Genomic DNA, 26,530 nt, shown 5'->3' on the forward strand with positions numbered 1-26,530 from the left:
CCTGAACCAGAGGTATGGGCACGAAGCGTGCGCTCTCGGTGCTTGAATATGGCGGCTCGCTGACAGCGATGGCTGTTCGTTTTACACATGATGTCCCGGTTGCTTTGGACGGGGAGCATTTTGTGGGAAAACCGTGACGCACGAGCAGTGCCGGGGGTAAAGTGTTTGTCAGTAAGTGTGAGCGCTCGTGAGCGGGCACAGGACTTACATTCATAACATGACCGGTTAGAGGTAACATTGGCCGTGTAACAGAGCGGGCAGTGAGTAGGTGTGGGCACGGGTTCGTGGGCACATTTCCTACATTTAACACTCGAGCGGCATTTGCCAGCTTTATGAGAGTGGGCTCTGTGAGGGCGAGAGACATGGGGGGTTATCGTGCTTGTGTGTAGGGGTGAACACAGAGACATGGGCACATCTTCTACACTTAAAACACCAACGGCGTGAGCCGGATAACCAGACATTACACTCTTTTGAGATTTCTCTGGGTTGCCGTGAAAACGGCGGTTGCGTGCAGGCGAGTGGGTTGTATTACCGGCTCGTTGGCTGCAAAATACACTTCTGCAGTAGCCCTACTAAGGGGACTGACAGAGTAATGCTTTGAAGGGTTATATGTTTAGACGCTCAAATACTCGCGGGAGGGTGCGAGAGGCAGGTTTGCTTTCTGTATGTAAGAAATCTTGCCGTGAACATTTTTATCTGCTGCCAGAGCCAGGATTCGAACACGGGTCTCTGGCGTGAAAGCCTAAGGTTTCGCCACTGAGCCACAGGGGGAGAACACATAAGCTTTCGGTCAGCATGAGCATATAAGAGAGAGCGTCATCATGTTCTGTGTTGGCGTTTGTTTGCAGGCGTGCATGTATTATAACAGGCTCATATACTGCAATATTAATATTTCCAGCCGCCAGAACTTAAGAGGGGACTGAGAAATGTGTGAGAATTGGAGGTTGGTCCGGCCTCGGCGGGACTAACAACACTCTCTCTCCTCCTTTCGCCGGTGAGTGAGGCGCGCGGGGTGCTGAACATTGCTTGTGACCGTCCGCTCTGACCTCCCTTCTGAACGGCGCAGTTTGCGCGGCTCAAACAAAGGGAGAGAGAGCGGGAAGAGGGGTCGTAATAGGCGAATAGCCAGAGAGCGTCAACATGTCTTACAGTATGTTGGCGTTTGTTTGCAGGCGTGCATGTATTATAACAGGCTCACTTACTGCAATATTGATGTTTCCATCCGCCTGAACTTAAGAGGGGACTGAGAAATGTGTGAGAATTGGAGGTCGGTCCCGCCTCGGCGGGACTAAAACACTCTCTTTCCTCCTTTCGCCGGTGAGTGATGCACGCGAACGGGGCGCAAGGGGGGGATAGCTTCCTTGTAACGTAAAGAAAGCTAGCCCTGTGACCGTCCGCTTCTGACATCCCTTGTGAACGGCGCAGTTTGGACAAAGCAATAAGAGAGAGAGCGCAAAGCACAACAATGGGAGAGAGAGCGGGAAGAGGGGTCGTAATAGGAGAGTAGCCAGAGAGCGTCATCATATTTTGCGTCGGCGTTAATGAGTGATTCATTCAAACGGCTGATTCATTCAGGGATGAGGCGGTTGTAAATGAATAGGAATTCATTGAATCTTTGACTCAACTGATTCGTTCAAAATATTGAATCATTCGGTAATGAAACAAGGTTGAGTTTTCCTTAGAGATGCGCAGTGGAACTATTTTCGCTGCTGAAATAGAACAAAAAATGCCAAAATTGTGTCTAAAATTCAACTGACTTAATATTAATTACTTGTTTATTGAACTGTAATATGACATCAGTGTCACATTTTCAATCGTGATGGTATTCAGCGCTCTTGGTCGTGTGATGTTGCTTAACTTTATCATATGTGTTATAAAAACTCCACATTTTGAATGTTTCATTTGTTTCCAAGTTAGGCTCCCACAACCTTGTTCATCAGTAGCCTACATTATATAGGCTATTAGGCTATTGTATTCACTATCAGTCGCCACATAGGCCTACACTAAATGAATGCAGAATAGTATTTTTTGTTATTGACGTTTTAATCAGGCTCTTTGTCCGGTCGAGCATGTAAAATTCTCTTTCACTTGCCCCTTCAAAAAATCCACTTGGCCTGGACAAGCGTAAATGTCGAGCCTTTAATACATATCAAAACATATTTTAAATATGATGTACTAATTTCATTATAGCACTCATCAGCCTGCAGCATCCAAGACAATGTTTACTGTAAACAACACAGAGACAGAACAGCACAAACAAACTATAGGGTCATAAGTTATAACTCATGTCTCCATTTGTGTTTTACAGTTAGTTACAGCTTTTAGACTTTAAAAACATTTATCACCACTTGTGATTCACAAAGTGAAAATGAATTTTAAGAAGTTTTTTTCTATCCAGTTGTCTAATGGCTTTTACTGATAAAACAGACACTTTACTCTTGTTCTGAGGACATAGTTTAACCTGTCTTATTTGACTTTTATTTTAATTTGTTTACATGACAGCTCTGACAAAAAACAATATGATAATAAAAGATTTTGGGTTGAACACCAAATTACAAAAACATTATTATGTGAAAGTGAATAAAGTTATATGTGTGTGTGTGTGTGTGTGTGTGTGTGTGTGTGTGTGTGTGTGTGTGTGTTCAGTTATAAATATAGCCTATGCTGTGTAAGTTATATAGCCTACGTTTGAAAATGATAGGCCAATAACTTTAAATAAACATTTAATAACCCATAAATAAATTATAATTTATAATATGGACTATAGCATTTACTTAATTTACAATGTAACATTTATTAATTTACTCTAGCACTTAAGATATCAGTAAAAAATGCCACAATAAACTAAAGGATTAAAATGTGGGTAAATCTAAAAGTAAGATAAAAAAAATATTAGGCTACAAGTTCGAACATGGCCGGAATGTGCACGTTGAGAAACACGTTCAAATTGGTCGTCTTAACGTGGTAAAACTGTGCGTCTTTACACGTACTAAAGTAACGCGACGACAACTGACGCCTTAACATGACCAGAATGTGCGTGTCTACACATACAAAAGAAACACGTAAAAAATTGCCACGTTAACGCGACAAAATTCACGCGTTTCGTTTAAAGTCTTTGACCCCGTTCGCCTTCCATAGTAGAAAGCTGTGTGCGTCTCATATTGACGCCTGAGCCGAAGCTAAAGTTGCCATGTGCGTTGGAGGTAGATGCCGACGGACGTGACAAAAGCGTAAGTATATGACGCCCTGGGAATGAGTATATCTGTTCTGATTTCACTTGCTTAATACAAGTCAACTGTACTCCAGGAGAGAGCTGATATAAATATATTGAAGGGGGTGAAAACCAAAAAAAACAAAATGGGATCAAGAGGCTCAAAACCAGCGCCAACACCAAGACCACCAAATCCAGGTGAGAGGTATATATATATATATATATATATATATACACACACACACACACACACACACACACACACACACACACATTCTCAGAGAGATACTACCAAATTATTGTTAAACTTAATTGCTATATGTTTTTCCATAGAACTGGATAAACCATGGAGGAAATTTGACTGGGGGTAAGCCGTACATGTAAGCTATTCTGTATGCAGACCAGTACTTTATTTCGTTTTTATGTGCAGGCTATGTCTTTGTGCAAAGCAGTCAAAACACTGATCTGTTTAGATAAAACTGCAAATACTGTGTAAGGTAAGAATTTATTTCCCTGTAAAATATTATTGCTCTCCCCGAACATTTCACCAACTAGAATTATTTGTTGTCTTAAGAATGACCACGATCTTGTGCATAATATATCTGAAATGATTCTGCTCAAGTTCTTTTTTTAATTTTTTTATATGGGACTATTGATTATTGGAAAATTATGATTGGCCATGATGTGTGATGTAAATTTTAAACATGATATTATAATATTACAAATTTTATTAATTATTTTAGAATGGAAATGTATCCAACATTTTACTTGGTAAAATGACAAAAAGTAGAAAAATTACCCATTTTATCCTCATAAGTTGATATCACATGGCAATATTGGCATTGAAACTGTTAGATAAGTGATTTGGTATAACAATACCTGATATGAGTTGGGACGATCGAGAGGGTTTGGCTACACCTTTCAGGATTTGTGCGGCACGGGCAAATGCGAGTTTTGGGGCCCCCTCCCACGACCAAAATCACTACTTTTAAAGGGAAAACAACAACATCTTTTAAATAAAAATAATAATTAAACACTGTGATGTTAAATTTGATATTGTGGCTTTTTATGTGATCATATACTTGCATGTACCATTATATTATTAACACTACCAAAATCAAGCTCAAATGAAGTAGTTTTTGTCCAGTGAATGTCGTGTTTTTTCGTCATTAGAACGGCTGCATCTGAGGCAGTCAGTCCATCACATCATGTTTTCATCAGCTTAAAGGTTATGAAAATGATTGTAGCTGTAGCCATGTTGGCACTCGTTTTTTCTGTTTTCTTTTCCTTTTTTTCTGTCATTTGTCCAAAATCTCACATTATAATGAAGTGCTAACAAATACAAGTACAACTTGTAACAAATACAAGACGCTCTTTTCCATTCCTCAAATACATAAAAGATTACTACCCTTTATAAATATATAAATATATATATATATATAACAATTATTTATATATATTTATATTATATATATTTTATTATATATATATATATATATATATAGATATATAAATTATTATTATTAGTTTTTATTATTTATTATTTTTTTACAAACTGCTGTACTTATTAAAAGAACCAGTTCTTTAATTACCCTTGCATTGTAAATAGAGATGCTCCAAACTGCTTGTGGCACTTCATTCATGATAGAGATGGGTGGAGTTATTATAGTGAAAGTGCTAGGCACCTTTTGAAATTGTTTGCGTTCTTATTATTCTTCCTCTTCCGTATGGAAGTCTATGGCAGCCCATAGAACTGCTTGTGAGAAAGTAAAGACATTTGGCACACTGATAGAGGACAGTCGGACCTGTCACCATAGCAAATTTGAAGTCTCTAACACAATCCCTCTGGGTCCACCAACTGTCCAAAGTTTTACTCATGTTTATGCTAATAACTTTTGAACCATACAGGCTCGAAACGAAATACCTTTTCCCACTGATTCCTTGGCTCAATGCGATTCGATTCGCATCACTGATGACGTAATTTTTCTTTATGTAAATCTTTCCGCCATTTTGAATATTTTAAAAACCTACTGTTTCAACTCATCCTAGACGTTTGCTCCGATCTTCACGAAAATTTCACCAGATCATCTTCAGAACATGCTGACAAAAATTCATAATAAAATAAAAAGTTGATTCGTCAAACCATTCTTGAATACCGCGCAAACTAATTTTACGTAGCACTTGGCTATTTTTGCGTATAACTTCTGAACAAATCATAAAAGTGGTCTCATTAGATTCAGGGCGTCATGCCGAGTCGACTAATATCTAATTATGAATTTTGTGCTAAAATTATGTATTTTATGAATGCATGAACGTATCTTTACGAAACTCGGTATGGGTCATCAATACGATGCCCTAAAGCAGTGGTTCCCAACCCTGCTCCAGTGCTGCGTTCCAGTCCACTTTTAGACACGCACTTGCGAACTTCCCTAAGCACTTCCCCTCGGGGGAATCCCTGCCGCCATTTTGAAGTGCGTTCCACTTCGTGAAGTGGACGAGGGAAGTTTATATGGACAGACCCTCGTTCCCTCGATTTTGACCGAGGGAGCGAGTCTGCTTCAAATGTACACTTCAGGCATCTATATGTCCCACAATGCAGTACGATTGTGACGTCACCACATATCTCGTCTAATCACCACCACACAGACAACTCTATGATATATTAATTATAATTTTTTTTTTTTCATTTAAAACAACCCAAACACACCTATAAACATTTGGATGCTGCATTAAACAAATTATTAAAGGGAAAAAAATGTAAATAATAAATCAACTCCACAGCTGATTCCAAGTGATCAAGGGCTTAGGACGTTCCAGTTCAGACCATTGCAGTTTCCGCCAGTAGTGGGCACTCGCAATGACGTGCATCCGAGTGAACGAGACGGAGGGAAGTTAGCGAGTGAAGGGCATGACAATTTTGGACTGGAACGCAGCACTGGAGTACCCCCAACACTGCAAGTTTTCTTTGTCTCCCTAATCAAACACACCTGATTCAACTCTCATCAGCTCATTAACCCATGTGATAATGAGCTGATGAGTTGAATCAGGTGTGTTTGATTAGGGTGACAAAGAAAACGTGCAGTGTTGGGGGTACTCCAGGAGCAGGGTTGGGAACCACTGCCCTAAAGGAGCCTGAGAAGTTTCGAACCAGCGCCACCTAGTGGTAACATTTATTTTTCAAATGCATATAACTCTAGGTGTGGTTAACTTATTTTCACACAAGTCATCTCCTTATGTTCCTGAATTCTTGCCGAGTCTAACGATACCAAACATGCTAGGTTTTGCCTTACTGTTTGTGTAGCGTTGTGATTTAGTGCTTTAAAAACATTTGCCAATATCTTCAAAACCGTTAGACCGATCAAGACGAAACCACCGTAGGAAGTTTGGAAACATAGGTCGTTGGCTAAGTGCACTTGCTCAAATGTAAAAATTTTGATAGTAAGTGGCAAAAAAAATCCAATCAAAGTCGCCCATAGTTCATTTTTTATGCTCTCATACATAAATGTCTATAACTCTAAAACAATATCAGATATTTTCACCAAATTTGACACACACATGTATGTGCTCAGTCTGAGAACACATACAAAGAGGTGGAACTGCACCACTTGGTGGTGCTATAATAGAACAAAACAATGCTACACTTAAATGCTACACTTTACGAATGCATTGTGGCTCTTCAGCTATCAGGTTAACCATAAGCCACATTAGCATTAAGATAGCTTAGCATGCTAATCTGGTTAACATGCTTTTCTGTGCTAATTCTGAAGCCTCTCCTCGGCAGTTTGGTATGTCAGCGAGTGGTGCAAGCTGCTAAACCACGTGCCCCGAACCATTCAGGTTGTGGGTTCGAATCCTCGCAGTAAATTTGAAATCCGGAAATCAACATCAATAGTTAATTTCAACACTTGTTTAAAAGTGTATATATGGGAACCACCCACAAAGTGTTAGTTCAACACTTTCAAAAGTGTTGCCTCTCACAACACCAACACTGTGTTACAATATGAACACTAAGAGAGTTAAATATTAACACCAATGCATATAACAACAACACTGTTACAGGGCTGGGTGCAGTTAAAATTCTACACTGTTCTGGTGTTGACCTAACACTTAAAAAAAAAAATACAAATCACGATGTTCTCAACTTTATAGGAGTCAAATATTACAAAATCCTGGTGTTGATAGAACACCTTTTTACAAATACAAACAACACTAAGGCTATGTTTACACGGAAACGATCTGAAGAGAAAACGCAAAAGTGGCGTTGCGTTATCACTTTTTTTATTCTGCGTTTAGACGAGCGTTTTGGGGGGGAAATCTGCGTGCATATGGTGACGCAAAATTGTGTGAAATTCGATGTAGTATGCACTCCAGGCGGCTAGGTGGCAATGGACCGGTGATCGGTGCCTTCACTGTCTAACATACTTTTAGACTAACATACTTTTATACACAACCACGTCCAAGTGATCTGAGGGCGCGAGCGCATCCTGGTGTGTGACGTGTGCGCAGACTGGTGCATAGATATATACACTAGATGTCGCCTTGTCTACGGCAGTTCATTGGAACGAATGTCATTCGTTCCAATGAACTGCCGTAGACAAGGCGACATCTAGTGTATATCTCTATGCACCAGTCTGCGTACACGTCACACACCAGGATGCGCGCGCACCCTCAGATCACTTGGACGTGGCTGTGTATAAGAGCTAAAAACGATATAAATACTGTTCGTTTTCTCACACAAAGCGCTCGTTTCGTGTCTTAGGCCATCAATGTGTACTTACGATGGGGAATTGTTTAATTTGGACGATGGGGAATTGTTTTAATTTGGACTCTGTGCATGCTCTTTGAGACAGTGACCATAGACCTGCATTATATGACTGACAGACAAAAACGGTTTGACCTAAAAATATCAAAATTTAAACTACTGCGGAAAAAAAGACACCTACATCTTGGATGCCCTTGAGGTAAGCTAAAACATAACCAAAATTTAATTTCAAAGTGAACTATCCCTTTAAGAAATCTCACTAAATAGTCAGCTGCTGGAAAAATCTTTGTTCCCATCTTGTGGCTTTGTGATGTTGGGGGCAGGTGACAGGCAGAGGTTTCCCAATCAGTTGAGTCTAAAATTAAACAGCAAGAAAACATCTACCTGTCAAATCATGAAAACAATTGGTTTGAAAACTCATTTTAAAGGTACAATACTTAAGAATTTTGTAATAAAATATCCCCAAATCACTTGAACAGTGTTATATATTTCCTGCAGTTGTGTACTTACAATATCCCAAAAGTCCCCAAAGATTTTTAATTTTAGAGAAATTCCAATTTTAAATAATTGTCCGTCCTGGAAAAAATGTTCACTTGTCGCCTGTCACTGACGTAATATCCGCGTTCTCCCTGGTTTCCGCTCTACTGCCATAGTAACCATGGCGACAGACGTGGACAACTGCGTAGTTCGTAATGTCTATCTGCACGCTGTTGTTGTTTCGTGCAAACATTATGGACCATGGCAAGCAGACTTTGGAGAAAAAAAGGAGAACTAAAACGAGGATCAGCGTGACGTTTTGAAATGTTTGATCTGTATGTTATTCTAATGTTGATCTAGCTTACTGCTAGTCTCATATAGCCAACAAATGAACAGAATAACATTCTAACTTTCAACACACTCAAATGCAGTTTAGTGTGATAGTGTAGACCAAGTGAAACAGTGCTGCATTACCTCACAAGTAGTTCGTGTAGTTCGGTAGAATGAAATGTCCTTATTCCTTTATATCCGCGAGGCTCGCAGGACGCGCGTGTGGCCCTGATACCTGTCTCTTATTAGCAATCGCGCCCTGCTTCATACCACAGTCATGATAAAAACATCAATGTATTCACTGTGGTAGACTTTTCCCTAAACCTGACTATCTAGCGTATGCAAAGCGACACTTAATAAATAAATCTGGCGTCTTAAAGTCAACACCCATAACGTCTTTCAATCGACACTTAATAACCTTTTTACTCTAGCTCTCTGCGTCTTAATACCACAACTGGCCGAGTCTCTTACTCTAACTTACTTGCTTCCCTAAACTGACCTCCCTAAACTAGCTTCCTGCGCAGGAATAAATCGACAAACAGACTCAAGCAAATGTCCTTTTAAATGCTTTAATCACGGCCAGGAGATCTTCCCAAGCAGTTCTCAGGGAATCTCGAAAAGCAAGGCCGGAGGATCTCAGACAAATTCCATTGAGAAAATCCCACAGTACACAAGAATACAACAGTTTTTATAGTATAGAGGTATAAATGGCATAAATTAAATTAAATGGCATAAATGTCACGCTGCATTACATAATTTCCCCACTATTTGATTGGTTCTTCATATGCAAACCCCTCTGTTACTAGGTAAAGCAAACTTTGTTTTAATGATGACTTTATTTGTTAATCCCAAGATTCTAACAGACTGTCTAGTTTCATTTCCCAAACTATGTTATTTATACACACACACGCACACACTCAAAGTCACAAGTTTTCCATTGGTTTCGTACAGTACATCCTGTTCAAATGTTAGATGTTAAATAAGGTTAGATGTTAGAAACATGGTTAGTTTAATATACAGTTTAAATTTTCACGACATCACTCATCCATAAACATTATTAGATCCATTGGCTTGACGACAAGTTCCATAATTCAGCAGAAAGTTTTGCATCATCAACCTACGCCTTTGTTATTGTAAGAGGTTAGCGACCCCTAGTGGCGAACAAAATAATACATATTGTATCTTTTAATGCATGTATAAATGCGATTAAAACACTTAATATATGCGTTTTCCCTCCTCGTATGCCTTGCATCGCGAGTAAAAAAAAAAAAAGGTGTCTGTTAAAAAAAGTTTCAGCTCGTTTCGTCGCACCCAGCGCATAAATGTCCCTGATATAACGAATTACACTCTCTCTGTGTTGTTTAGATTTACCTCTACATATTTTCACCAGCCAGAGGGTGTGGTTTACACTAGCAATGTTAATCCATTGAAATTCAACACCAGAAAATTTAATCTTTACTCTAAGAGTCCTTAACACCAGGATTTCAACACTGGAGATGTTACTATGCGGTGTGGCACATGCCCAGACCGCAATAGGTACTGTGGCCAGAAGTGGTGCAAAGATGCTTGAGTTCCAGACACAGTGTCTAACTAAGAAGGAACTTAATAAATAAGACATGTGGTGCATATAAAAATAATTAATTTTGAGTTGATTCTCACTTGAATTATCAAACATCGGCATGTTGGTGAATATACATCTCCCCAGTGGCGCAATGAGTTAAGTGACAGCATCTGATCCAGAGATAGTGGGTTTGAGTCCTGCGTGGGATGTCTTTAGGAATATTGTGTTGTACTGTCTTTCTCTTGGATTAGAAAGAAGTATGTGTTTGTTCATTCTGTGTTCATTCTCATCTGAACTTCTGTTCATTTTGAGTTAATTTTTACCTGTACTTCTGAACCAGCTGTTTATTCATGTATGTTCAATTTCTGCTGTTTTTGCTCTTCTAGAAATATAGCTGCTCTGCAATGCTGTTGCAGCTGCTTCAGGGGCTTGGTCCCGTATCGCTGCTTGCAGCTATATTTCTTCTTCTACTTTTGTTATTTGCAGCAGACTAGACGCAGCGAGCTTGCAGGAGAGCCACGCCCCCAAAGTCTGACATAAAATGTTATTTCACACAAAAAAAGAAAATCACAATTAATCAACAAGAATAAATCAACAAAAAACAACAACAACACAATGAAATAAACACTCTAAATACAAAAGGTAAGGCTGAGGGCTAAAGGGCAGGGAAAACAACCACTCACTTCTGAAAGAAACCACAAAAGAAAGTTCTGATCACTCACACAAAATCAGTGTGCAACCCACCACGAGCACACGGAGGAAACAAGGATGGATCCCGCCATGAAGCCCTCAGCACCTAACAAAAGATAAACTTCACAAATACACACGCACGCACGCACACACATACACAGAACACTAAAGATCAGGGATCACGATTAACAAAAATTAGTCTAATCAAAACCACATATTACCAATCATAAGAAAAATCCTAATAAATAAAAGAACGAAAACAAGGCCCAACCGTGCTCTGAGCAATGCTTCAACACCAGAAAATTAACTCTTTACTCTTTATTTATTTTTTTATTTATTTTTTTTATTTCACACACGTCATACTTTTAAAGAAATACAAAATTACAGTAGTTATATAGTTATAGGATGATTATTGTGTGAAAAGGGGGGAAACCCCAAAGAAGCTATTAAAAGCTTTTAATAGGGGGCCCAATAACAACATGCAACAAATAATATACAAAAACAAAAAACTCAATCCATAGACACAAATAAACAAATATATAAATACAACAAGACACAAACAAACAGACGATCCCAGCACAAGTATAACACTGAAGTGTTCAAAAGGTGTATGTTAAAAGCATTTTTTCCTTAAGATGTTTCTTAAAAGCGGAGACAGAAAGCAACAATTTAAGATTTTCCTCAAGCTCGTTCCAAATCTGCGGACCTCTACAGACTACACTCAGGCTCGTACATTTCAATCGTCTTATTTTACCAGTAATTAAATGTTTTTCCCTTGTGTGATATGTATGCTGGGGTCGACTGATTGGGACAAGTTCACACAATCGGTAATTTAGCTTATGGACAACCTGAAATATCATACAGGCATTATGAAAAGCATTATATTCAGTAAGTCTTAATAAACCAGGGCGATGAAACAAAGGACGCGAAGGGGTATTTAGCTCAGACCACGTTAATACCCGTATAATTTTTTTCTGTAAAGACTGTATTTTTTTCAAGTAGCTAGTAAAAGTGTTACACCATATGACATTACAATAATTTAAATGGGACTCAAACAAGGTTTTATATAAGATGACAAGTGCTGACTGTGGGAGAAAATTTCTTACTTTGAAAAATAGTCCAACGTATTTTGATAATTTTTTTATTAACTGATCAATATGATATTTAAATTGTAGACATTCATCAATAAAGACTCCAAGAAATTTAGTGGTGTTTACTCTTTCAATAATTTGTTCATTTATTTTAAGACAAACATGCTTATTTGCCAATTGATTCTTTTTGGAATGAAACACAATGTAGTTTGTCTTGTTTATGTTAAGAGATAATTTATTACACCGAAACCAGATAGCAACATTTCTTAGCTCTCTATTTATTGTTTCTTCCATTACATCTGGACTCTTATGAGACATAAATAAGTTTGTGTCATCAGCAAATAAAACCTTGTGTAAAGCCATTGTGGAATTTTCAAAATCATTTATATATATTAAAAAAAGAAGAGGGCCCAAAATGGATCCCTGAGGGACTCCACATTTAATGGGTTTACTTATTGAAATTTGTTCATTGATACTTAGATACTGCTGTCTACCAAATAGGTAACTTGTGAACCAGCTAAGGCCTAATCATCTGACACCATAATGGTGTAATTTATTCAAGAGGATGTCAAAATCAATAGTATCAAACGCCTTAGATAAATCTAAAAAAATACCAGTACCGCTGTCACCTTTATCGATGGCATCATTGATCTTTTCAGTCAGATCGAGTACTGCCATACATGTGCTTCTTTTTTTCCTAAAACCATATTGAGAAGCAATAATATTAAATTTATCAAGGTAGCCATATAGCCTATTGTACATTACTCTCTCTAAAACTTTTGAAATTGTGGGCAAGATTGATATCGGACGATAATTGCACATATTTTTATCTCCAGATTTAAACACTGGTATAATTCTGGCAATTTTTGTCCTTTTTGGTACAATTCCAGAGAGCAGAGAGAGATTAATACAATAAGTCAATGGCTCCATGATATTATATGCTATGGCTTTCAGAACTTTACTACAAATTTCATCCTCACCAGCAGTGTACGAGCTACGTAAATTTGTAATTATTTTATAGACTTCATCGCAATTAGTTGGTTTCATAAAAAAAGAATTTACATAGGAGCCCCGCAAGTAGTGGTCAAAAGTGATACCCTGAGGTTGAACTATTTTGTTAGAGAGTTTTTCCCCAATAAAGTTAAAGTAGTTATTAAAATTATTTGCTAAATCAATGTCATGCGTATATTTATTACCCAAATTTGAGTGTATGCCCACAGAATTTGGAAACACAGCATTGTTTTTGCTCTTGTTAAGGACTTCATTTAGCACTTTCCAAGACCTCTTAGAGTCACCCTGTGACGCTTTTAGGAGGTATGTATAGTGGTTACTTTTACTTTTCCTTATTATATTAGTAAGTTTATTCCTGTAAGTAGTATATGTGTCCTTGTTCATAGCACTTGGACATTTTAAGAACCGTTTATAAAGCTTATTTTTATGGGTGATAGATTTTAAGATACCCTTTGTGAGCCAGGGGTTGAGACCAGTTGCGCAGTGTCCGGCGTTCTTTTCAGGAATAGCTTTCCATGTTTTAGCCTGTAAGTTTTCACTCAGTAGTTTCAGGGTTCTCTCATTTAGTACTTTAATTTTTGTTTTTTGCCGTGGTAATTCATTCTTATTTGCAAGATCTAGAAACAATACAATCGGAAAATGGTCAGTAATGTCAGATAACACAACTCCAGATTCTAGTCTAGTATTTCGAATGTTTGTGATGATATTGTCAATAACTGTCCTAGTGGAGGGCGTTACTCTGGTAAATTGATTTATGGTACAAAAAAAAAAGAAAATGAGTGCAAGGTATTAACAAAGTCTCTTTTTACAACGTCATCTTTGGAGACATCAATATTGAAGTCCCCAAGTATGACACAATCTTTGTTTTTCTTGTTTATGGAAAATAAAATGTCCTCCAGTTTATCCTCGAAAGCGTCAAGGTCAGAGTCTGGAGGCGAATAAATCACTCCTACTATCTTTTTTTTTTGCATTAGAGAGGTTTATTTCAATAAAAAGTGAATCAGAATGATTGTCATCTAAGACAACATCATTACAAACATTAATATGATATCTAGAGTGAACATACACTGCTCAAAAAAATAAAGGGAACACTTTTTAATCAGATAATAGCATCAAGTCAGTTAAACTCCTGGGATATTGATCTGGTCAGTTAAGTAACAGAGGGGGTTGGTAATCAGTTTCAGCTGCTTTAGTGTTAATGACATTAACAGCAGGTGCACTAGATGGGCAACAGTGAGACAACCCCCAAAACAGGAATGGTTTTACAGGTGGAGGCCACTGACATTTTTTCCCTACTAATCTTTTTGGACTGTTTTTCACCAGTTTTGCATTTGGCTAGGGTCAGTGTCACTACTGGTAACATGAGGCGATACCTGGACCCTACAGAGGTTTGCAGGCAGTCCAGCTCCTTCAGGATGGCTCATCAATACGTGCCATTGCCAGAAGGTTTGCTGTGTCTCCCAGCACAGTCTCAAGAGCATGGAGGAGATTCCAGGAAGACAGACAGCTACTCTAGGAGAGCTGGACAGGGCCGTAGAAGGTCCTTAACCCATCAGCAGGACCGGTATCTGCTCCTTTGTGCGAGGAGGAACATGATGAGCACTGCCAGAGCCCTACAAAATGACCTCCAGCAGGCCACTGGTGTGAATGTCTCTGACCAAACAATCAGAAATAGACTTCATGAGGGTGGCCTGAGGGCCCGACGTCCTCTAGTGGGCCCTGTGCTCACTGCCCAGCACCAGGGAGCTCGATTGGCATTTCCCATTGAACACCAGAATTGGCAGGTCCGCCACTGGTGCCCTGTGGTTTTCACAAATGAGAGCAGGTTCACCCTGAGCACGTGACAGACAGGAAAGGGTCTGGAGAAGCCGTGGAGAATGTTATGCTGCCTGTAACATCGTTCAGCATGACCGGTTTGGTGGTGGGTCAGTGATGGTCTGGGGAGGCATATCCATGGAGGGACGCACAGACCTCTGCAGGCTAGACAATGGCACCCTGACTGCCATTAGGTATCGGGATGAAATCCTTGGATCCATTGTCAGACCCTATGCTGGTGCAGTGTGTCCTGGGTTCCTCCTGGTGCACAACAATGCCCGGCCTCATGTGGCGAGAGCATGCAGGCAGTTCCTGGAGGATGAAGGAATGATACCATTGAAGGGCCACCACGCTCACCTGACCTACATCCAATAGAACACCTCTGGGACATTGTGTTTCGGTCCATCTGACATCACCTGGTTGCAGACTGTCCAGGAGCTCAGTGATGCGCTGGTCCAGATCTGGGAGGAAATACCCCAGGACACCATCCGTCGTCTCATTAGGAGCATGCCCCGATGTTGTCAGGCATGCATACAAGCACGTGGGGGCCATACAAACTACTGAGTACCATTTTGAGTTGCTGCAATGAAATTTCAGCAAAATTGACAAGCCTGCTGCATCATTTTTTCACTTAGATTTCCGGGGTGTCTTTGAATTCAATCCTCTGTAGGTTGATCATTTTCATTTCCATCAAACGATGTGGCATCCTTTCGTTCATAACACATTACCCAGTCCATATTAGTATAGATATCCAGCATGATATTTTTCCCCATTGAGATCTGATGTGTTTTCAAAGTGTTCCTTTAATTTTTTTGAGCAGTGTATAAACAAACACCACCACCAGTACGGCCAAGCCTATTTTTGGTAATGAGCTTATATCCATCTAGGTTAAGAATATCAGTAAAGGTCCTATCATTAAGCCAGGTTTCACTGCAACCAATAACATCAAAGCTACAGTCAGAGTTAGAAAGTAAAGTAGCTAATTCTTCATGGTGTTTACCCAAGCTTCTAATGTTAAGGTGCAGAAATGAGCAACTGTTTGTATTATTTAAGCTTTTTAATTGTTCAGGAGTGTAATATCTGCAATTTAAATTATCTATATCAATACAATGTTTTACATCCTCTCCATCATAATTCAATTCATCAAAGGCCATGTGAAAAAAATAGTATCGTATTTAAGTTGGTTAGCCAAGAAGTTTGCTGGGATCATATAAAAATAAAAATAACATATACACACAAAACCCATACATACATACACGTACATGTTTACACAGATAACGTTAATCTACTGCTATAGTAAACTAAACTAGCTCCCTATTTAATTAGCTTTCTACCCACAACATTACGTTGAGAGCTTAAAAGGAAAATAAATTAGGGCCAACAGTAATGTAATAATCTGAGAAATATAACTTCAGACGCTATACTTCAAAAGAAAACAAAATAGCTCTCCCCTTTATGAGATGCATAAATTAAGATACCAGAACACATGATAGGGGAAGAGTGAGTCACCTCTGGAAAACAATGTCTCAGTAGTAAAGTCTTAGAACGTCATAAATCCAAATCAAGTCCGTAATCATCAATACTTTACTTAACAGTCTGGTGAACATACAACTGTTTTGCGAGGATATGTGTACACACACACACACACACACACACACACACACTCCCCGGGGCAGACAGATGCAATCGTGCACAGTGATTAGTGAATAGCATTAGTTTAACGAAAAGATGCTATATAATCTTTAGATTCCGCGACTGATGCAAATCCTTTCCTGTCTCCCTCTTTCAGTTTAATGGTGAGCCTGGCAGGGAACAGCAGGGCTGGTTTAAGTTCTAGTTTATATAGCTCAGTCATTACCTCTCGGTATTGTTGTCGTTCCAAAACTTACGGAGCATAATCCTCATATATGGAGATCAGGTTATCCTGGTACTTCAGCTTCCCTCTCATTAACCGTGTTTCGCGAATTATTTTATCCTTTACCTGGAAATTGTGAAGGCGGATGATAACCGGTCTCGGCCGCTGACCCGGCTGTGGTTTCCTAGCGAGGGTCCGGTGAGCTCTGACGCATTCCGGCGTAGAGTCAAGAATCTTGTCGCCAAAGATCTCAGCCAGCATCTTCGAAAAGAAAGTAGTGGGATTGTACCCCTCAATCAATTCCGGAAGACCAAGCACTCTGATATTCTTGCGCTTACTACGAGATTCTAGATCAATAACTTTTGCAACAAGTATAGCGTTGCTCTCAGTTAGCTTGGTACATGTAGTTTCCAGAGCTAGCAGACGTTCGTCCTGCAGGTTAGCATTCAATTCGAGCTCTCCGATCTTCACAACGTGATCCGTCACCGTAGTTTGAATACGATCAAGCTTTTTTTCAAGTTTCACCATGGTGGCGTTGAAGTCAGCTGTAAGGGCTTTTCGGTTCTCCTCTAATAAGGTGGCTATGGATGCCAATGTCAGCACTTCTCCTCCGTCGTCAGGACTTGTAACTCCCTGATCAACTCTGCTCTTCCCAACTTTTGGAGGCATAATTTAGCAGGATGGTAAAGTTTCTTCCGTTGTGAATGAAGTTCAGTTATAGCATAGCTTAATTTAAATAATTAATGCAATATAAGTTGTGGGAGCATAGCTCAGCGTGTACGTATACGTGTAGCTACGTCATTTCCTGAAATCCTGATCCAGCTACTCTAAGAGTCCTTAACACCAGGATTTTAACACTGGAGATTTTACTATGCTGTGTGGCACATGCCCAGACCGCAATAGGAACTGTGGCCAGAAGTTGTGCAAATATGCTTGAGTTCCAGACATGGTGTCTAACTGAGAAGGAACTCAATAAGTAAGACGTGGTGCATATAAAAATAATTAAGTTTGAGTTGATTTTCACTTGAATTATCAAACATCGGCATCTTGGTGAATGCATGTCTTCCCAGTGGCGCAATGAGATAAGTGACAGGCATCTGATCCAGAGATAGTGGGTTTGAGTCCTGCGTGGGATGTTTTTAGAAAAATTGTGTGGAATATTGTGTTGTACTAATCTGTCTTTCTCTTGGATTAGAAAGAAGTATGTTTTTGTTCATTCTCTTCTGAACATCTGTTCATTTTGAGTTAATTTTCACCTGTACTTCTGAACCAGCTGTTTTTTTATGTATGTTGAAATACACGTGATATATATTTACACATAATATACACATATTACCAATCATAAGAAAAATCCTACTAAATAAAAGAATGAAAACAAGGCCCAACCGTGCTCTGAGCAATGCTCAGCAGGGATCGATTGCAACACAAAAGAAAACTTGGTGATGAAACGAAGTAAACGTAAACAAACAACATAAGTCACAGGACAACAGGGTAGAGGGGAGAAATCCCAAACACACGCTTGAGTCACTGATTCCTCAAACACACTGGATACTGAACAGGGCAGAGGGGAGAAATCCCAAACACCTTAAGGAGAGACAAAGTGATTAAACGTTCGCACAAATGCCCAATGTTATCCCCCCCAACAAGAAACGACTTTTGTTTGGTTTAATTTTGATCCTGAAGCCCCATGTTAATTGGATTGGATATGCCTGAATCATGCTAAAATCATATTAAGGCCCTTAGCATGCTGGCACCTCTCGCATTGCTGGCATCAACGTGCAATCTCTGAGGACATATCTGCCCAATAGCACCACTGTCGCACCAGCTGGGTAGTCCGCTCCACACCCTGGTGTCCGTGTTGCTGATGTAACTGCGTCAAAACCTCCTCCCTCATAGCCATTGGCAATAAAACCTGTAGAGTTTCTTCTCCCCCATCCTGGCGACATTCCCAACGGTACATTACACCATCCTGCTCCACCAAGCGGTCCCACTGCCGAAGCATTGTGACCACTGGTTTTGCCAACTGCTTACGATCCTCCTGTGTCGGGAGTGCTTGTTGTCGCCAGAAACGTAAAGGGAAGAATACGTTTTGTGTGCAAAAAAAAAACCAAAAAAAACCCCAACTTAATTCAACTATTAATTTTCTTGGTGTGGGCCTCTGACGTGAGTTCATGAGAGTACCACAACGCATGCGCGAGAACAGAAGATGATGCAGACAGGTTTTTAGATTGTACTACAGATTGTAGTGTTTAAAATGGTTCTAAAGTGTGCATTTCCTGGATTTCTGAATCGTGAGAAACCAACGAGAAAACGTAAAAGTGCCTTACCAATGCCGGAAAATGAATGGCTTACCTTTTAACACTTTCCCATCAAATGATTGTGAGTTTTCCCATTTTGTCAGTTCTCGCACATGCGTCATGGCGCTCTCGTGAACTCACATCAGAGGCCCACACCGAAGAAAATGGATAGTTGAATAAAGTCATTATTTTTGTTTGTTTTTATGCACAAAAAGTATTCTCGTCGCTTGATAAACTTAAGTTAACTGAACTTTTCAGGGCCGGCAGATGAAATTACATAGCAGCCTATAAAGGACTGAGACAGCTCTCAGATTTCATAAAAAATATCTTAATTTGTGTTATGAAGATGAACGAAAGTCTAACAAGGCATTCTGTCTAGACAAGGCATCCAGATTCCTATTGCTGCGATCTGACCTATACCTGATCTCAAAATCAAAAGCAGCCAACTGGGCAGCCCAATGTTGTTCCGTGGTGCCCAGCTTGGCTGTAAATGTATGGCTGAGAGGGTTGTTGTCGGTGAATACCACACATTTATGGCCCAACAGCTACTCCCTAAATTTTTCCGTCATGACCCACTTGAGCGCTGCAAACTCTAGTTTTATAGTGCAGAGGAGCAGCTAATTTAGCAAACCCCTCAACGAACCGGCAGTAGTAGCTGGCAAATCCAAGGAAGGAACGCACTTCACCCACAGTAGTGGGACAACGCCATTGAGTCACTGCCTCAATCTTACTTGGGTCAGTAGTAACCCCTTCAGATGAGACCACGTGACCCAAATATCTTACCTCCCTCTGAAAATTAACATTTCCCCAACTTAGCTTTTAACCCCTCCCTGTGCACCCGACGCAGGACCACCTCAATCCGAGCCAGATGTTGTTCTACTGAAGACACAACGATATCATCAAGTTACAAAAGGAGAGACTGTTCCTGTTGGTCACCAAACAACCTTTGCATCAACTGCTGGAAGGTTCTAGGAGTGTTACACAGCCCTGTTCCACTCAAATAAGCCAAAGGGAGTACAGAAAACTTTTTTGTATATGTCCCCCTCTGTAACAGGCACCTGATTGTACCCACTGGCGAGATCCAAGGTCGAAAACCATTGGGCATCCATCAGTGAGTCTAGGGTCTCCTCGATGCGACTGGAACGAAAAGTGATGGTGATGCAAAATGAATACTGCTCTCCCTAATTATTTGTGCCTCGAGTAGCTGGTTTATGTGCGCTTTCACAACCTTGTACTCGGACAAGTTATCCGAGTATTAGGGCTGGGCGATTTAAATCGTGATATTGTTATGCGCATCTCGTCAGTAAAGCCGGTTCCTTGATTAGTAGTAAACTAATTCAACTAGACCGCCATCACCTGCTTTCAGATGGAGCGGCATTTACTACAAAGAGCCGTAGTTAACTGACAAGCTGAGCCATATCGCATTAAAATCGCAGACATAGCGCCAGCGATAATTAATGCGATATGGCTCAGCTTGTCAGTTAACTACGGCTCTTTGTAGTAAATGCCGCTCCATCTGAAAGCAGGTGATGGCGATTTACTACTAATCAAGGAACCGGCTTTACTGACGAGATGCGCATAACAATATCACGATTTAAATCGCCCAGCCCTACCAAGTATATACAGAGGTATCCGCCGCTGCCTAATGGGAGTGTCATCTACAAGGGGTATGTCGTGAGCGATAAAGCCTCTGCACCCAAGGTCACCCTAATACATGGAAAACACAGAACTTTCTCTTGGTCAGCCATTAGCAGTACAGACAGATCCAGAGAGTCAATCTGGTCCCGCACTGGAGTAATCTGAGCGACCTGAACACTCGCTGACACTGCCACCGGCTGAACCGTGTTTTTAGACCCATGTAGACCTTTACTTTAAGGTACCCCCGGAAATACGGTTCACCTGACAACCACGAACCCTAACTTGACCCCCGACAGTTAAAACAGGCTTAGTGCCTACCTGAAGACAGTGTTGCAGTGCCTGCGTAACGAATGAGGGAGGCTGTGTCACAGCCGGTAGCTTAAAGAGAGCTGGGCCATGCTGGCCAAAGAGCTTCAGGTAGCAGCGGCCCAAAACATTCATCCCTAGGACCCCAGAGACCCGGCCCGCCAAACCACCAGGAAGATCCCAGATCACCAACACCCGCAATCTGAGACCAACCGACCGCAGAGTTCGATATCTAACTCTAGGTACCCAATATACGGGATTGATAAGCAGTTCACCAATCGCAGTTGCAACCACTGGCATAAAGAAGACGCTCTGATCCCCAGGGCTTAAAATAAGTTTTCTGTGACAGTTGTCACCATAGAGCCGGTGTCACCTAAACAAGACACAGGAACACCCCCCATGTGAACAACAAGCTGTGGACACGGCGACACAAGGCAAGCAAGTGAGTCTGGGCTAATCAAGTTACTTGAGCCAATCCCTTCCCCAACTGGTGGGGATCAGTTTTCCGCCGGCTGGCGTTATGGAGCTGACCCCTCTCCTTGGGGAGGACCTGCCGACATAGTAGACTGGAATCGAGTAGCTCTATGCTCCCCCTCACACTCCCTTGCGAAATGTCCCGGTTGTTTACACTGCCTACAAATAACTTGAATAAATCGCTGTACACACTCCTGGAGTGTTACCACCAGGCTGCGAAAGTCCATGCACCCCATATTGTATACAGCGTGCAGTTGGAACGGAATGGCTACGTCTCCTTGCACCCCCAGGGGTCCCATCCTGCTCCCAACGAATTGCCTCACGGCGTACTTTTGGCAATGTACTATCAGGCCCATGCCTAACTGTTTAATTTGCGTCAAAGTGTATTGTCGCTCACATTTTCAACTAACTGATCGGAACCAGCATTGGGCATTTCATGTGGCGCCTGTTCTTTAACTTTCTCCCATAGGCTCATCAGGGCCAGGGAGAATTCCACAAGGGTCTCCCCTTCCTGCTGCCGCCTAGAGAAGAACAGTTCTTGTAAGGTTACATACGATCGTGTACAACCGTATAATTCGCATTTGGTCCGTGGTAGAGATATGGCGTACTCGCATACAAGCACGTGCCTCATCTACCCATTTGTTAATATCATTCTTACATAGCAGCTGGTCTGAAAAACAACAAATATTAACATCAAAAAAGAGAGATTTTATATATACAGTGCTTAGCATAAGTGAACACACCCATGATAAAGTTGACTAAAAAGAGGAATACAAAATAATCCTTGGGAAATTTATCTTAATGCCTTAATTAAAAAAAATGAGAAACTCCAACCTTTAAGGACACCAGTTTTCTTTGCGAGTTAATATTGTATCGTAAATAAATAAATGTTCTTCCTTAAAATACAGGTTGCATAAGTCTGGACACCCCCATGTTAAATTCCCATTGAGGCAGGCAGATTTTTATTTTTAAAGGCCAATTATTTAATGGATCCAGTATACTATGCATCCTGATAAAGTTCTGTTGGCCTTTGGAATTAAAATAGCCCCACATCATCACATACCCTTCACCATACCTAGAGATTAGCATGATGTACTTTCTATAAGATCATCTCTCAATGCAAATCAAACCAGCTATTAGGCTAACTGAAATACAACCATGACAGTACGCTGAGTACAATGTACTTGGTGGGTAATATAATCAAAACCCTTCACAGACTCGGCAGTTTCAAATGTATGCTCTCTTATAAGCATCCCTTTTAACAATGTAATCTTTGTACTTATTTGTAATTAGAAATATATATTAGAAAGTAATAAAGGCAATAAGGTTGTCAAGCTTGAACAAATGTAAACACCAATCCACACACACTACCATAATTGTCTGGTCAGCTCAAGACAAGTAACTTTGTTCATAAAACGTTTTTTTCAAACTTTTCAACGATCATTTACATCATAACAATGAAGCCAAATGTTCAGGAAATCAGAAATAAATACACAGCTTCATTTTGCATATAAAAATAATGTTATTGTAATGTTGTACATGTTATAATGACTAATTCTGTTTTTTGCAGTTGCATTGGACAATGTTTTATAGTTGTTTTAAGAAAGACAAATGTCTCCACATTGATTTTAAACAGATTTATCAAATGATTTGACTATATACCCAGTGCTGAAGTTGCTAGAAATCAGTGTCCACATCAAGTTACAGCGGTTAACATCAGTATTCCAAGTGTAAGTCATATTAGCAAATGCATAGCAGACCTATCCACTATTTATTTACATATGAGCTATTTATTTATGCAAACAGCAACTAAAACTTACCAGTTCTTGAGGGCAATATCTTCATCTCTTCGAGTCTGCTTCGACTTCGACTTGAAAAGCTTGGCTCTGATTGGTCAAATTGAATGTAGCTGAACTGAAAAAGACGTGCTGTTGCAAAAAATATGACTGGCACAAACAAATAACATTAATGTATTACAAATCTTTCCTAGAATCACAATATAATGAGGTTGCAAATGTCACATGCCATGCAAACTTGAAGAAGCTGGGTGAAAATAAAAACAACGCTACGTTTTCTATTAAATAGAAACATTAACAAAATATTTCAATTATAAATACGTAAATATTTCAAATAAATTGCAGTAGGCCTAAGTGTTTATAAAGTACATATATTTTAAACACACTTAAAGCTTAATCATTTTGCTATGTTCCTACACAAAGTACTCATAAAATGTACTTTAAGTAAGAGCAACATAAGTATGTTTTCTTTAAATACACCTAAAACTTAACTAAAAATATTCTTGTGTTTAGCATATTTCTTAATGTAACTAAGCATATATTTATTACCAAAGTACTTGTAGTGTACTTTTTTAGAAATATATTAAACGTATGCTTGTGTTTAGCATATTTTTTTAAAAGTGTAACTAAGCATATATTTATTACCAAAGTAATCATAGTATACTTTTAATATGTATCCAAAATATGCTTGTGTTTAGCATATTTCTTAAAAGTGTAACTAAGCATATATTTATTACCAATGTACTATAATGCACTTTCTAGAAATATGCTAAAAGTATGCTTGTTTTTAGCATATTTCTTATAAGTATAATTAAGCATATATTTATTACCAATGTACTTATTGTCATGATTCCTGTCTTGTGTTCTCCTTGTCTTGTGTGGACTTTTGTTATTTCTTCTTCTTCTTTCCGTTTCATGGCCGTTCAATCCTTAGGAGTATTACCACCACCTACTGTATACCTTGCGCACATGAGTAATGGATCTGAATTGCAGGAGAAAAAAAGAAAAAGAAAAAACCTTTAACATCCCAGAGGATCAGAGCCCAAGCTTCAGCTGATGCTGCGTGTTCAGCTCCTCCAGCTTCCACACTGTGCACCTCAACCTCCAGGATGATCAGAGCTACTTGCTCCTCCTCCTCAGGCTCTAGATCCGGGAGTCCTGTAAGCTCTAAAAATGTTATCACGTCCTTAAACCTCTGTCTATCACTCAAACCCTTTCCCAATAGGTCCACTATTCCAATATGTGCCGGCACCCAACAAAAGTATACAATTATACCTTCTGGGGCGGTTTCCCAGACAGGGTTTAAATTAAGCCAGGAGTTGGCCTTAATCTAGAATAGTTAATCGTGTCTAAAAAAATTGCTTTCTGTAACACAGATTAAGGACGGAGTAGTTACACCTGGACTATGGAGTCCTGAACTAAAATAAACCAGATTAATTTAAAACCAACTGTGCTAATCTGATATAGCATTATAGAGGTTGCCTATAAAACATGGAATGAACCAATATAAACTTAAAATTGCATGGAACTGAGAAGCAAATCCAAGGAAACAATGGAATCAGAAAAAGACTGCAATCAAAAAAAAAAAGACTTAAGAAAAAATATACATACTGTACACGTATGCATACACATATATATATATTATATATACATACATACATGCATACATACATACATATACTTTTAAGTGCTGATGCAGAATCTGAGCAAATTACAGTCGACATCCTGTAATGTCTGCTCTAACCATTGCAATCCTACTATTATAGCAGTTAGTTCTGTTGAATATACAGACATTTTGTCCCTCAACCTTAAACTTATTTTCTTCTCAAATTTTGGAATATTTACTCCTACTCCCACTTTTTGTTCAACTGGGTCTTTAGATCCATCTGTATAGATCTGTATACAAGAATAAAAATTTTCTCTCATAAAACCATTGATATCTTTCTTCTGCTTTCTCCCGATCCTCCAGCAGTCTCATTTCAACATTAGGTTCAGGAATATTCCACACCGATACCCCTTTTAATGGCATGTTAGGTCAAATAACTACATTTTCCAGACCACATTCCTTAACCCATTGTTTATACTTCCATCCAAAACTATTCCCATTATTATTTTTATATACGTTATATACGTTGTCCAACTTCTTTAGCTCTGATTTTGCTGCAGCACCATACACTGCACACCCATAATCTAAACTTGACCGTATTTAGGCTTGATATATGTATGTAGTATATGTAGTAGTGGACTTTTCCTTGCTCCCTACTCATATTTGTCAGGATGTACACTCGGATAACAAGGTTAGAAGGATTCAGAATAACTTTAAATGAAGCTTTCATTGGACAGCAGGTAAATTCAGATGCACAAACAGGTACTGTGAGAATAACATTGATGAATGATCGTCTTTTCTCTTGGCATGAAACACAATCCGAGGAACACAGAGCATGGGCACCAAGGAGAATGTAGGATCTCAGGGCGAGGAAAACAGGTAAGTATCACAAGGATGTACTGTGGAAACAGATTGGAAAAGTTCGGGAACAATAGTCTGAAATGCACAGAGAGCAGGTTAGTGGGTCTTTCATAGTTCAAGGTTCGACGGGGACTGGAGGTGAGGTGTGTTCCTTTGTAGTGCTCAGTGATTGCTTGGATTGATGACAAGTGCAGGTGATTAGTATTCGGGTGAGTGTGATCTTTGTGTTGTGGATATGAATGTTGTACATTTATCGTCTTAGCAACTAAGAATAACGAAGCGAGATGTTGCTTCGTTTTAGACGTTTAATGAAAAAACAAAACAAAGGTAAATACAGCGTGTGCTTATTCAGCAAATCGTTCACAAGATGGCTTCTGCCAAACTCTCCCGGAACCATAACAACCTTTCCGGAACCACGTGACTTTCACCATTGATCAATGCATCTTGGGAAATGAAGTCAATTCACAAATCAATGACACATGATATGTTTTTAACCGCATATGTATCTGAAACATGAACTGTAAATCTTAGTGTTGAGTATTAACTGTCTGTTTTATTTATTTTAACTTTTGTAACTATTCTTTTAAATAGTCTTCTAACAAATAAATTCTCAACATCCCCCCCCCCCCCCCCATAAACTACAGTTTGTATGATTTCCAAAGGATACAAAAGCTGGATGGGTCTCCGCAGAACAGTCCCTGAACTCGTGCGAACTGCACATGACTTAACAAGGCTATGCGACCTGGAAA

General features: G+C 39.6%; 1 protein-coding gene across 1 annotated transcript in view; it reads left to right on the forward strand.

Moving 5' to 3' along the window:
• Positions 1-3,357: 3,357 nt before the first annotated feature.
• The window catches only part of LOC307154765 (interferon-induced protein 44-like), a gene marked incomplete at both ends in the record, with an annotated part of 46,682 nt that continues 23,509 nt past the window's right edge, over positions 3,358-26,530 (forward strand). The window contains 2 exons of the mRNA XM_079864852.1: positions 3,358-3,409; positions 3,545-3,578. Coding sequence (XP_079720978.1) covers positions 3,358-3,409; positions 3,545-3,578 — 86 coding nt within the window. The remainder of the gene's footprint in view (positions 3,410-3,544; positions 3,579-26,530) is intronic.

The sequence above is a fragment of the Squalius cephalus genome (genome assembly GCF_949319135.1).
Source record: "Squalius cephalus genome assembly, chromosome: 2".
NCBI classification, from domain to species: domain Eukaryota; kingdom Metazoa; phylum Chordata; class Actinopteri; order Cypriniformes; family Leuciscidae; genus Squalius; species Squalius cephalus.